Source organism: Ambystoma mexicanum, chromosome 11 (assembly GCF_040938575.1).
Source record: "Ambystoma mexicanum isolate Mex_15411 chromosome 11, UKY_AmexF1_1, whole genome shotgun sequence".
In the NCBI taxonomy this organism is placed as follows: Eukaryota; Metazoa; Chordata; class Amphibia; order Caudata; family Ambystomatidae; genus Ambystoma; species Ambystoma mexicanum.
Genome location: NC_090934.1, coordinates 993,904,993 through 993,918,853, shown reverse-complemented (window position 1 = coordinate 993,918,853; position 13,861 = coordinate 993,904,993). Strand labels below are relative to the sequence as shown.

General features: G+C 43.0%; 1 protein-coding gene across 4 annotated transcripts in view; it reads left to right on the top strand.

The window, feature by feature from the left end:
- The window catches only part of ZFAND6 (zinc finger AN1-type containing 6), a 610,641-nt gene that overhangs the window by 303,973 nt on the left and 292,807 nt on the right, over positions 1-13,861 (top strand). For 2 of the 4 annotated variants that reach the window (XM_069624177.1, XM_069624176.1), the window contains exons 4-5: positions 226-326; positions 12,067-12,219. In XM_069624177.1, the coding sequence (XP_069480278.1) occupies positions 226-326; positions 12,067-12,219 (254 nt within the window). The remainder of the gene's footprint in view (positions 1-225; positions 327-12,066; positions 12,220-13,861) is intronic. The other 2 variants (XM_069624178.1, XM_069624179.1) reach the window with 1 other exon arrangement.

Genomic DNA, 13,861 nt, shown 5'->3' with positions numbered 1-13,861 from the left:
CGCAGATAAGGATGGCAAAACTCATTGTCTGTGAACTGTTGCTGAGAATCCTGTCCTCACCTTGGTTTTAACATGGTGAATAATTGAAGGGTCTGTGGGAGTGGCGGGATTGGGCAAGGTTTTGTCAATTCTGTGAAAAATTCGTGGTAGGGTTGACAAATGTTTTCTCTAGCGTACATCGTTAAATTGTGCTGGTTTTAAAGGAAACTTTTTTTTTTTCTCCAGGCCATTATCAAGCCAGTCTGCAGTATCTGAACCTGAAGCATCGTCACAAGTAGAAAATACATCCGATGACAAAATAGCAACTGAAACTGAAGACCTGCAAGGTGACTGAGCTGATGTGTGTTGAGCAACTAGGCTTTGCGTAGTGTTGCAGAATGATTTCTTGTATGGTGTGGCTATGCTAAGATTTTTAAATGAGGTACAAAATGCTTTGTTACTTAGTGGTCCTTTATCAGCTCCTTTATTTTCTTTTCGGAATTGATGCCTTTAACCTGCATGGTAGCCCTTTTCACAGAACTGTATCTTGATTGAGTTGGTCTTTTAAGACTTGCACACCCACCACGCTTAATTTTTTCATGTAATGGTGAACTCTCCTGTATGCTGTGAAGTTTTCAATACCATCCCAGTGACTGTCATTTGTGCTCTACTACAACTCATGTAAGGTGATTTCCTTACTCTGATCTATTGTCTCAAGGCTTTACTTGCAAGGCTGTTAATCTTCCAAGAAGTCCTTTATTGGAAAGGGATTGAGTGAAGGGCTCTGATTAACATAATTGTGGTGGGTACAGTTTCTATGGGTGAGCTTAGCTGCCCAGTCTGTCGTGGGTGCCCTTGATGGAGGTGAATTGCTCCTTTGTTCCATTTGTTGAAGGTAATTTGCTACTCCTGAATCCTGAATCCCACCTGATGGCGTTTGTTTCTCATTGTTTCCCTTCTCACTCACCCAAGGGTCTTATAATCACACACCGTGCTTTCCACTACATTCGGCTCTTGGGCTTCTTTCTCCTGATGCACTCAGCGGTGTCTCCCTCTGCCTTGCAGCATGACTGTATTTGATTCTTCCTTGCTACTGCTCGTGGGTTTGTCAACTGTCTGCCAATCATGGACTCTCTTCTTTCTGCCTCACATGGCACATTGACTGCACTCTCGCCCTGAAGATGCTGATTGTTGCGTCTCAGTAGCCTACTAATTGGCTTTTTTTATCATGCCGGATAATGAGCTATTGTTTTGAAAACCAATCGCCATTTGTGCCACCAGAGTTACTATGTATGCATTCATATCCCATGCAGGCACCTTCCTTAATTTCTCAAAGCATAAGCCTGCCCTGGGTCTTTTTCATGCTATGGGCTAGTGTGTGGTGTAATCTTATGAATGGATGAATTCACTGAATGGTTCCGGCATCATGGGTTTTTACTGAGTAATCATTTGCTTGTTGAAATCTGCTAAGATTTAAACTGCTCTGTGTGAGCGAAAATGCAGGGTATATGTGGGAGCAGCATAACTAGACTGCTGCTAAGGAAGATTACCACAGGGAAGACCTGATGGGTGCTAATGCTGGTGGCTGAGTGTTTAGTGTTGGAGCATGCTTTTTAAAGTTGGCATATGGGGGCTGTTTGGACAGACTGTGAAAGTGGGGCCTTACATGATGGTACTTGTTCAGAGTGTTTAGCAGAGCATGGCTAAGATTGAATGAGCATGGAATAGAGCAAGATTCAAAGAGCTGCAGAAGTAGTTTATAGCATGCTGGGGAGTCTGACTTGTCAGACCCTAATAGGATTCACCTTTAATGGTACCCTAAACTTCCTTCCTGGCTATAATGCAATACAACAAACTTCAGTTAGGTCACTTTATGGCTTCCAAGAATGTGAGTACTCCTTATTTCTCAAATACTCAAAAGGCTAATTACTATGCTTGGGAATTAATGGGCATTGAATTATACAGCTCATTAGCAAAACTTGTGAATTTTTAAAACACTACATGTAATTCTGTTTTAGCATACACTTACTGGTACTTTACTGACCCTTGAAGTGTGGATTAAATGTTTGCTTCGAATCATGCTCAACTCCATTTTGTTTTTATAATAACTCATGAGGTTTCAAACGGGACTGAAACCTTTGACTAATCTTGTAAAAGATCCTTGCTCCACATCAGTATCTATCTCCAACTAATTTACCGCCTCACTGGCCACCTCCTCTCAAGCTAAAATAGAGAAGCTTGGAATTCATCTATTTCTGAGGGATAGCGGGTCACCCTATTTCCTACCCCCCGCCCCCATCGAACCCCCACAACCTGGGTCAACATAAGTTTGCAGCTTGACTGTTTTAAATCTGCATTTTCATAGGCCAGTAGAGCTTGACATGAAGTGTTAAAACGTATATCTTCATGCTAACTGCAAAAATTAGTAAATAAGTGGCTCACTGATTATGATGTCCATGAGCCTACCATCTTAATGTCTTGAGTTCGACATCCTTGTCACCTTTTTTCTGCCATCTGATGTGGTCAGAAAGAACCAGAAACGTGAAAGGAGTTTCCTTCTGATTTAGACTCCAAATGGAGACTGGATATTCCAACAAAGATACGATTGCAAAAGACTAAGACAAAATGTGACACTTGGTGAGGTGTTGCATTCGATTTTTATTTTGGCATTGTAAAGGTCTTAACATTTTACAGTTTTGGACTCTTAAACCAGACATTTTAAGGTTTTGTTTTTCATTTAATCAGAATTTCAAGAAAGTTCAGTGTGACACCAGTGCCTACCACAGTATAACAATGAATCTAATTGCACAGCATGTAGAAGATCCAAGCCCAAAAGCATCCTCGAAAGGGGCTGCACTTCCAAACATCCATTATGTGGTTTAGTAGAAACCATAGTACAATTGTATTGCCCCATCTCATACAGGCTTAATGGTGTTGGTTTGAAAAAGAAATTCTTTAGACTCTTGATCGCCAGAAGATAGCTTTTGTTAATTATAAAGTGAGTGCAGATGTATCAATCTCTGATGCATTTTGGACTAGCCAAAGTCCTTCGGGGCAGAATACAGTCCTCTGATCATTAATAACAGAAGTCAATACGTCAAATCAAAGTTCATTATGACACATGAGTGTCATCGAATTGATAGTGATAACACCCAATCCCATACACCGGGAAAACAAGTTAATCAGATAACCATAGGGAGTCACAAATGGATCAAATCAACCAGCAATTCCAGTAAATAAATCACAATAAAAGTGATGGGATAGCCATGTTTTTGATATTATCCTAAGAATCCATAGTAAAATTCAATACATCCATAGTCAGAGCGTCATTATGTAAATGTGGCCACAAGACATACAATGACAAAAACATATAAAGAACACATGAAGGAAAACCTCTTAGCAACAATTGTCCAATGGTACTGTGTATGTTATTATATTAAGTGAAACTGCTGTGTGCATGCAGATGCTTAGCGTGCATGCTAAAGACTGTTCATGGTATATCGGTTTCAAGCATCTTCAAAGGACTGAGACATGTTATAGTAAGCTGCAAGAACTTGTGAAAAGCAGGACTTGTGGCTATTGGTTGGTATCGTATGCCCGAGGCTTTACGCTCATCGGTTATCACTCGTTACTTCGTGCTGGTCTAATTCGTGGTGGGCACTTGGAAATTAATTGTAGAAGTATTTCTGACCTACTTGACTTAGTATATTAAGAGCACGCCTGGCCTATAATGGCCGGGTGTGTCTTTAATCTGTAAAGAAGCTCCTATCATCAGGTACCAGTCATGCTGGAATCGAGAGATAATCGTGGTAACATCAACAAAATTAGAAGGCTCATACCGTCGCGTGCTGGGTTCAGCTAGTTTCCAGCACTGTACATTGAATTGCTGCGCTGTGGTAAAAATGATAGTGGCTCAAGATCCCTGCTTAATGTCTACTCAGCCGTTGCTAAGGAAACCCCTGCTCTGTTGCCGGAGTGTAAATGTCACTGGGGTGTGACGTGCACTATATAATCAACCGTGTCAGCCATGTTCAAAAGGGTAAAACTCCCATGTTGATGCACATAAACCTCGAGTCAGGCAAACTTAAACTAACAATTGGGATACTCCCAGACCACAGCACCCCGTTAGGAGGGAGAGAGTCATTGTTCCGTGCTATAGTTCCTTATCGACAAACGCCATTTCCCAATCTCGATTAAAGGATGCTAAACAGATGGGTAAAACCCCAAGTTTAAGAAGGCAACTCTACATCGTCAGAACATTAATGCAGTGGAGAAATTACATAATGGTAACTCTCAAAGATGCCTAATTTAATAATTCAATACACCCAAGGCAATGAACATGCCTATGTTTCTGTTGTGTTCAACATTGAAAATTTAAGGGACTCCTGTTTGGCATACTTTATTTAAATATATTTCTGAGGCATTTACAAAATGACTTGAACTAGTGGCTTCTTATCTATGCAGAAATGCAGTATGTGTATCCCTATCTAGAAAACTGGCTGTTAAAATGTAAATCGAGCAAAACAATTGGCTGCAGAAAGTGCTGTTAGCTGGCAACCACAACATTTATATTTGCTACCAACAAAAACAATAGGGCCTGGTTTGGTCTAAGGAATAGCAATGCAATCTCACAAGAGGAATTTTAGTCCTCTTTTCTAGTGGAATTATGTAATCTATACTTTAGACCACATTGAAAAGAAGACCAAGACCAGAATGACCTATCCAGTTGAGAATCCAAGGGTGGTTGGCTCACTAAAGAGGTGGTAGGCACTTTGACCCTGGGGTTACCATCCCAACGAAATAATCTCAAACTGTGATGGTGGACATTGGTCCATACAGACATCAATGTGCTGGAATTGTTCTGTGGAATTGGCACAGAAGTCTATCTGGACAGATTGCTCACATTTTGGTCCACATTACGACCTGCAACACAGAAGAGATGCACTGAACAAATAGGGGTTTTGGGGCAGGGACCTGTACCCCACTGTTGTCCATGATCGCTTAAGACCTATGTGCATGGTGTACTCAAAGAGGCATGTCTCTGTATCCATTGAAGATGCTGTTCCATCAGTTGTATATTGTGAATACATTTGAATATTTCCTTGTTTAACCCCAATTTTTTTGTTTGTTTGTTTTATTTTCAGTTGCGACTCAAACAATATTTCAAATTTGGGTTTACAGGAGCCTTTAGTTGAGTAAATTGCAACACTACTTGGATGCCACCCAATATGGGACTGTTGCCACATAAGGCTGTCCAAGGCTTCTTCCCTGGAAACTGTTGATGTGGATTTAGAAGTGAATTCCAGATAATGCATACATCTGTCCATATCTCGTAATCTATACTCTGAACTCCTAATTCAGTCTCGGGGGAGGCCATGACCATATGTCAAGTGTTGGGAGGGAATTTCAGAACCAACACTGGTGTGGAGTTTTGAGAAGTGTCCTTGGTGAATCTGCAAGGCATTTCACGCTTTTGGGATCTAACCGGGGTCGCACATGCTGAGCAGTGAGGCTTATACAACTGTCTGACACGAGCAATACTGTATCAGTTGCGGGGGGAGTAAAGAGGTTGGATAAGAATTGCTTCCCTCACTAGGTGGTTCAAAGCATAGATGTTCTAGCGAAATTAGATCACAGGTTTGTATCACTAGGGGTTATGGAAGTCCAAAAGTGGCCCCAAAGCACAATTTGCCTAAAGCAACTTGTAACTTTTTTAATTCGTCAAAACACATAATAAATAAAAATGGAGTTCCCAAATGGAAACAAACTCCACACCCATTATAATAATTTTAATGGTCGGGTATGGGCAGAAGAATAAACTGACTCCCACTACAAGGAATGATCCCCAGGGTGCTGCAGGTGCAGTGGTTTGGCGGGGTGATGGTCAGGCGGGTTTTGATCTGGCCAGTTCCATAACTCTGGCACCCTGCAGGCCCCTCTTCTTGGTTCAGAACAGCTTTTCCAAGCAACCGGGTTACTGTCCCACAACAAAATGATCTACAGTGTCATACCCTCAATGCAAGAGTGTTTGGTGCAGAGATGATGCCCTTTCAGTGAATGGTTGGACTATGGGATGCTCTATGAAAGTTTCCCTGTGATGGCAGGCCAGGCGTACAGGACATAAGCTAGCTAGCCCACCAGTTTGGGGCCGTACGGCACCCATTGAATCTCTTCGCTTGCCACATAAGGTTCAGGGGCTTTGGTGATTCTTGTTCCTCTGCAGCAGACCTTCAGCTCTCCTATGCCTTGTCTCGTACTCCTGGATTCAGTGGGCAACAACTAGGACTCCAGACCCTCTTACCGTAAATCTGAACTGTGGCCTGCCCCATGCCGCCATGTGTTGTCTACCTTGTATAGGGAGATCCTGGGATCTTCCCCCAGAGATTTGGACCGCTCACAGGGAAAATGGAATGCAGAGTTAAATGACAGTGACAGATGGGCAATGGTCAGCAATGTGTATGTACCACAGAAGTGTCTATGAATATGAGTTTAAAGTTGATTCAATACAAAATAGCACATATTGTTATTTAGACTTGTAGTGTGCCGTAGCCGCAGGCATCAGGGCACAGAAAGAAAAGGGAGCAGATGACCGAATTAAGAATGAACGACACCAGAGAGGGTTCAACCAAAAACAGTTTGTACTCCCTTTCGAAACTTCAGGAGATCTGTTTCAGCACGAAAAGGAACAACCTGCGAAACAAAGGACCCGCCCAGCCCTCTAGCTCTTACTCCTAGTGGACTGAAATGCAGATTCCTTGCCAGGATCTGGTAAACCTAGTTTGAGTACAGATATTAAGTTTCTTTAAGGTAACTAGGGGCTGGCCCATTTATGCACTAATGTCAAGGCCTTAAACTGAATACGAGTCTCCACAGGGAGCCAAGGAAGACTTTTCCTGTGGAGAGAAATCGGTTGATATGTTACACTATACGCCCCTCAGACTCCAAAAAATATACCTAGACTGTGACAGGCACTGTCTGAGATGTAGAACAATGGATGCTGATATATTACAAATGTTATATAGTTGTGTGGCTGTGACATTTTTGCGAATCGCTATACGCTGCATCGTATGCATGATAGGAAGACTAATACCGCTGTCTCCATTATCTGTTTGGTATGTGGCAAGGGGCAGTGGACAAAAAAACTAAGAGCTCATCGGATGTGTGGTTGCAAAAAGATGTATACTAAAGAAATGGAAATCCTGTAATGGACACTTTTTCAGTGAATGGCTCAAAGAGTTGACATGGATACATGTCTGTGAGGAACAGTATATACTGGGTCTGCCCTACTATACTAAACCCAAGGACATTTGGGGCAAGTTAAGAGACTACTTGGTCAATGATGAAGGGTTGGGAAAGCATGAGCACTTTAGATGGGATAATGAGAAAGTAGAATGCTGTTTATGTATCTTGTACCTCATAGTACATTTTTTTTGCTGATTAACTGTAACTACAAGGTCATGCTATGCTGAAATTAAAAATAAAAGTGAAAAAAATAAATGATGCGGGGTAGGTCACCTGAAAGTGTAACAAGCGTTCTACTGCCACCAGTCTGACATTTGACCTATGATGTGCACAGAACAAGGTAAAAAATAGTGTGGCATTGTAGTACTCCACTGAAGTGACTAAAAGGAAAAAAGGTAAATGAGATCTATCCCTACAATGGCAGCCATAGGGACATACCTTTGCCCCCAGAAGATGCGAATGAGGCTAAAAGGGACCTCCCACAGCCAGAATTGCAAGTGGCAATTGATAATACAGATGCTTTTTGTACTCCATTGAAATAAACTGAGGGAAAGCTGTGAAAAGTAAACCTTTCCCAATCGTACTTGCCAGGCAAACACATTCTCGCTGTGGATCTGACTGGATGTTTGAAACAATTTTAATGAGGGCTACAGTGAACAAACCTTGGTATTGTTTTTTCGAATGATGCAGACTGCTGCCGCAGCCATTTGGAGATTAGTGTATAAATTCCAAGTGAACTACAGAAGAAGACAAAAACCAAGTGACCTGCTCCAAGAAATCTCCTGTAGGTTACTTTTTGGCCCCTGATCCTAGAGTCCTAGGGACACATGCAATTACCTCACCTTGACGCCCCAGGCACGACTCCCTGGGTAAATGGGTAGGTAAACCTTGGTGACGGGGAAGACAAAATGTCAAGACTTGCCTAAATCTCAGATTAGGCCTTTTTATATCGCAACCGTTATGAGAAGGGTAAAGTAGGTGGTCACCAGCGTGTTTGAGAGGTGTGGTGTCCTATGGTATCTCGCAACTTCTGTTAGTCCAATGGTGACAGTTGTATTTATATTTTGGCATATGTGGCTGTGGTGTCCAAGCCATTGACCTATCCAGGTTGAAGAGTACACTGATTCATTGAAAAGCATGTGGCACAATACATAATTGTGTTGATTTTAATTGGAGTGCTTGGAAGATGGTGTATACCTAGGTTGTTATGGCTTTCATAGATGTTTGGACAATTTGGGGTTATCCTGCTGTTGCAACTTTGATTTGGGCTTGTGAATTGTTGCTTTTCGAAAGGAGTTGGAAGGCGGTCACTGGATGCTTTAGTAGGTGCTCATTCTGATAGTTTTTGATTATTGGAGATTTGGAAACTGTTCAAACAAAAGGTAGAGCATACCACTGACGGAAATGCGAGGGAGAAAGGCTGACCACGAAGTACAGCTATTACCAATTGTTACCCCCAAGAGTACCATACCCTTGTATACATAATCTTACACACCGTTTCTGGACAATCGAACTACTTTGGATTCGCCATAATGCATTGTAGAACAGAGTATGTATATAAACAGTAATGCTCATTAAAGAACCTAACCACTCCTACTGCTAAAGGTAAGCCTAGTGTTAGGCACTATATGTATAGACTTTAGGGAGTGGGAAGAAAAGGGAACACTTGACAGTATAATGCATTCAGAGTTCTATTCTGGACCTAAAATGCCACACCAAACCAATCTGGGATTTCCCCCACCTTTTGTACATAGCAGAATAAATGAGACAAATTTAAAAAATATAAATTAATATAGCTCCTAATGGGAGGGGAAAAGGGTTAATCTAGTAGCAACCAAGCCCCAGAGGCCACTAAAATATAAGTCTGATTGATTAGAACAGACCCTCTAATAACTAGAATAGTTATACAAAAATAACCAATAGTTAGACGGACATTTCATACAGGACTGTAATTTAGAAGTTTAATTTTGACTCTAGGCACCTGTCCTCTTACCTGATAATTATGGGCTGCTGTTGGGGACCTAGCCACTCCCTACCTACCGTTTTCTCGCTGAATATTCACACGCACATTTTATAAATCCTTTCATCAATTCACAACCTCCGTCTACGGGCTTCCAAAGGCATCCCCACAGCAATTCTGCTGCCATACAAATGGCAGCAGGCGCTAAACAAATACCACATTACATATACCACTAACTTTAAATGTATTTGCAAAGTTCCATGGCTTTAAACCTCCAAGAGCCCAACGTGGAGCCACAAACTATTTATTTGAAGCTTGTGGATTGGTACACCATGTTTTGGCACAGGACACTTAGATGTGCATGGTTGGCTGCGGTCAGAAAGCAGGGACCTACGCACCAAGATATTTGTTTTATTTAAATAGGCAACCAAAGCGCAAGAAAATGCAGTGCTTTGGTTGACATTATATTTAAGCAAATAGTAGCCGCTCAGTAGATGAATATGCACTGACCGTGCACGCTCCATGCAGATAAAGGTTACCGTGTCCTGCAAACATAACCTGCAGGACACAGCAAACCATTTCGCCTAAAGATCAGTAGTCTAAACGCTGGGTGGCTTATGCGACACAGGCTGAGTTATCCGCCTAACCCTGCAGTCATCGAGGAAGGTGGGCAGACAACCCCGGTTTTGTTAGCAACACCAGGAGACATCGATGAGAAACCTTTAGATTCCTGTGAACCTATCCTCGGCTCCAAAGGGTAGGCGGTTTCCTCTGGCGGCAAAGCCAAACATCTAAAACATTCATACAGGGATCGGCGTCCAACACCAGGAGCAAGTGCAAACACAAATAAAAAAATTCAACTTCTAATCCGACACTAACGTCAAACTTTCCAATATTAAAATGCTCGACCCCAGGTGGTTCTCACTCGACCCACGGTTTCAAACATTTGCAGTCAACAAAAATAGCTGAAAATAGCTACACTGACTACAAAACAAGACTCCAGCACAGACATTAACTATTTTGGAAGCAGTTGTTAAAGTTCAAAAGTCCATTCACACAGTGTCTTCCACTACCATTACTGAGCCTTTAAAACAGAAAAAGCCCCCTCAAAGTGAGGATCAGATCTTTCACTTCCTATACAAGGGACGGATTTGAACAAATCATGAGGGTCATTGATGAAGTTTTTTGTCAAGCATCCATTTAAGAAAAAGCATGTTTGAGGAGATTATACCACAGAAAACTGCAAGAGATGGCTGCACCCACAAATGAGGGAAACCCTTCAGGTGGAGGAATAAGGACACATTTGTGAAAGATCCAGGGACTGACCCTGATGACTTCCCTGTTCAGTCTTCTGATATTATCGATGATCCTGTTTCATCCCCCCCTGCCCGTAGACTACAATATTCTATAAAATTGAGGAAACTGTCTTAAATCCAAATGCGCTTGCTATATATGAGAGCCTTAAAGACCCAAAGATATCAGATTCTGTTGTAAAGTATCTGCTTTTAATTGATGCCTTTTAAAAGTTTCATGTGGAGCCTACAGGTGTTTCACTTAACGAGCTTCCTGCATGGCCTCAATAAAGGCATGTCATTTAATTCAGATCAAGTTGGTTTTCCTTGTCTGAACATTACAATGGGCCTCATAAGTTTGTTGGTCCGGGAACTACGGTACCGGTAAGCTTGCCGGTACTGTAGTTCCCGGACTGACAAACTATGAGTTGTGCTCGCAGGTGCCTTTCTGCCTGCCTGGTCGGACATAGCGGGCAGAAAGGCACACGTGAGCACCGCATGTCGGATGCACAGACACCATTATAAACGGTGCCTGTGCATCTGACCTCCCCATTCAGCTCTATGGGGCAGAATGGGGAGCATCTTTTTTCTGGCGCCCGCGAATGGCCAATTACTGGGTCCGGAATACCCCAGTAATTGCCCATTGGCAGGCATCGGAAAATATTGCAAGTTTGGCGGCAGCCTGCCAGTTTTACCGGCAAGGCTACCGCCAAACTTGTAATGAGGCCCAATGCTATTTAAAGGCTTTATGGTTCTGAGAGCAAATCTCTCAATTTTTCCTGAATGTCTACTTTCCATGTTGGTTCAGACCCTTCCTCCATTTGGTATGTAGGCCCTCATTTCCCCCGCCCCCTCCCCACCTTTTCAAAGGGCAGACTTATGATTTTAAATCTTGCCAGGATTTAGCAGGAAGGGGACTGGGCAGGCTAGTAAGTAAAAGGTAGCGTTTTGAGACTTGTGCCAATACTCCTTGGTCTTCGCTCAATCTGAATGTCCTGCCATAAACCCCACCACTGGGACTGGATAGAGCAAAAGGACTGTGCATTTAGAGGTTGGGCACCTGTGGGTTTGAGGGCACAGCTACTTAGTTGTCTACACCATATGCGTTTACTTTTTTTCTGGTCAAGGAATGTATTTGTAAGAGACTGCCTACTCTAGACGCATGTCTAGCCTTTAGCTGAACTGTTAAATTCTAGACATGTCTTAAAGTATGCAAAGTCCTACACAAATAACATTTGCTGTATGTTTCACTTGCCACTAGACAGCCTTGTTTGTCATGGTGCTAATCCCTTTGACCTTACTTCCCAATCCCCTTCACCCTCCTGTTTTTCACTTTGACATGCAAACTGGTTTACTTCCCCAATTAATTCCTTACAACGTTCAAAGAACTTTGCTGCGTGTTTGAACCTTTTGGAAAGGGTGTGCAGCGTGTGAGGTGGAACCTGCTTGAGTACCTCACGAGGTACAGCTGAGTGGGATGGATGCTGGAAGGTGTGCAGTGCATGTTGGAAGGATCAGATAATGGGTGTGACGTCAATGGACATGTTGGCAAGTAGACTAGTAATGGCAAGGGTTTCTCATTGGATATTTCAGATATTTCCGACCCTTCCAGGCACACTCAGACAGGGCTGATTTGTGATACGAGGATAGAGAGTGAGGTAGCCGCAGGCAACACTTCCCAGGAAGACATTATGAGAAGGGGGAAGAGGAAGCGTCAGACAGATTTCAAGTTAGAGAGTGCTGCTGGTAAGTGAAAGGTTTTCAACTCTTGGATGAATTCTTCCAAATGTTGTACTCCGGGAGGGAAGTGGGAAACATCCAAGGAATGCATTTCATAGCGTAAGTGGAGAGAAGATCATTTGCTCCCTGGTGCCTTTGTCAGGATGGCCTGGAGGCGAGCAGATGAAATGAGGCAGCAGTTCCCCACTGCATGATAGTGCAGGGAGCAGAAGACCTGTCTTGGGGCACTGTCTTACAGAATGACCTGATATGCAAAAGACCTGATCGTGGGAATCTACAGTACTAAGTTTGGGATTTTCTCACACTGTTGAGAATTCGATGTACTGTCACCTTATAGCATATCCAGCATACCAATTTGTGAATGGTCATTCCACAATGATTGTGGAAATCAGTAGTATGAACCTTTTGAATGGATTGTCCTCCCACATATTCCTAATCTTTCATGTACTGATATCCTGCCTGCAGCTCGGAATCCTTTCACAGCAGAGTACTCTGCATCATCTTCAACTTCATGTCCCTCGACGACCTCCGTCCATCTATAGTATGACGTCAGCGTCTGTATGAACTCCATGCACTGCGCCCATTGCCTCAGTTCCTTGTTTCTGCACAGCTGCCTCAAAATGGTTCACTCGGCTTGGCATTCATTCTTTACCACGCACTTCGAATTTGTCGGCTATGTCAGTCTACCTCGAAAACAGGATTCAAAAGATGTGCCGATTGCAGTTCTAAGATGTCTATAACAGATCTGCATCGAGTATGTCTTTGGTGCTTGGGAACGGGTCACAACGTCAATGAATGTGGGTAATGCCAATTGATGACTGTAAAAGCCTTCTAAGAGAGGAAGGGAAACTCGTCCTAGGTAAGTCTTCCCCAAATCTGCTTCAACCACTCTTGTCAAAGGTTAAATCGTTAGACGAGAGCTCGAAAAAAAATGTTCTCACTGATCCAAGAAATGCAGCAAACATGCTAAGTGTACCAGGTTGAGGTCTCGTCACTCTTCAAGGAGAGTCGTGTGTTTGGATTTGGTCTAGATTATGGCACTCCTGGTGTCCCAGAAGAGCTAATCTCTGAGGAATCTAGAATGAGGGACCTGGTAGACGCACTTAAAGATGCTAGTAGACTAAACACTTCCGTCGGGTGAGCCAAATACCACTTCAGTGGATCTGGGCATGCGGCTGCATCCTACAGATCAGTGAGGTCTAAAGTCAGATTTGCGCTGGGCTAGAGCTGTTGTGGAGTTAGAGCAGGAAGACTTAACTGACATACTGGATATAGGACCACCTAAGGATCCCATACTCCCATTCCATACAGCTCTTAAGAATAGAGTCCTGGAAAATTGGAGAAAACCAGACTCCTGCAGTGACTCCTGCAGTGAATAAGGACTTAAGAAAAATGATCTAGGCTTTCCTCCATTGATCCGGAGTTTCTCTCTAAACACCCAAGCCTGCAAAGGTTGGTGGTGCAGGCGGCCACCTCTACTCCCAAGGGGGCCACATACCCTACAATTCCACCAGACTGAGACGATAAAAGGCTGGACACTCTTGGGAAGAGTCTTCACGCCATCTGTTCCTTGGCCAAGTTCACTTATACCTTGTGGGAAGTAGTTGCTCTGGTGGCACATGTCCCAGAGGGGGCAGAGAGACGGCTT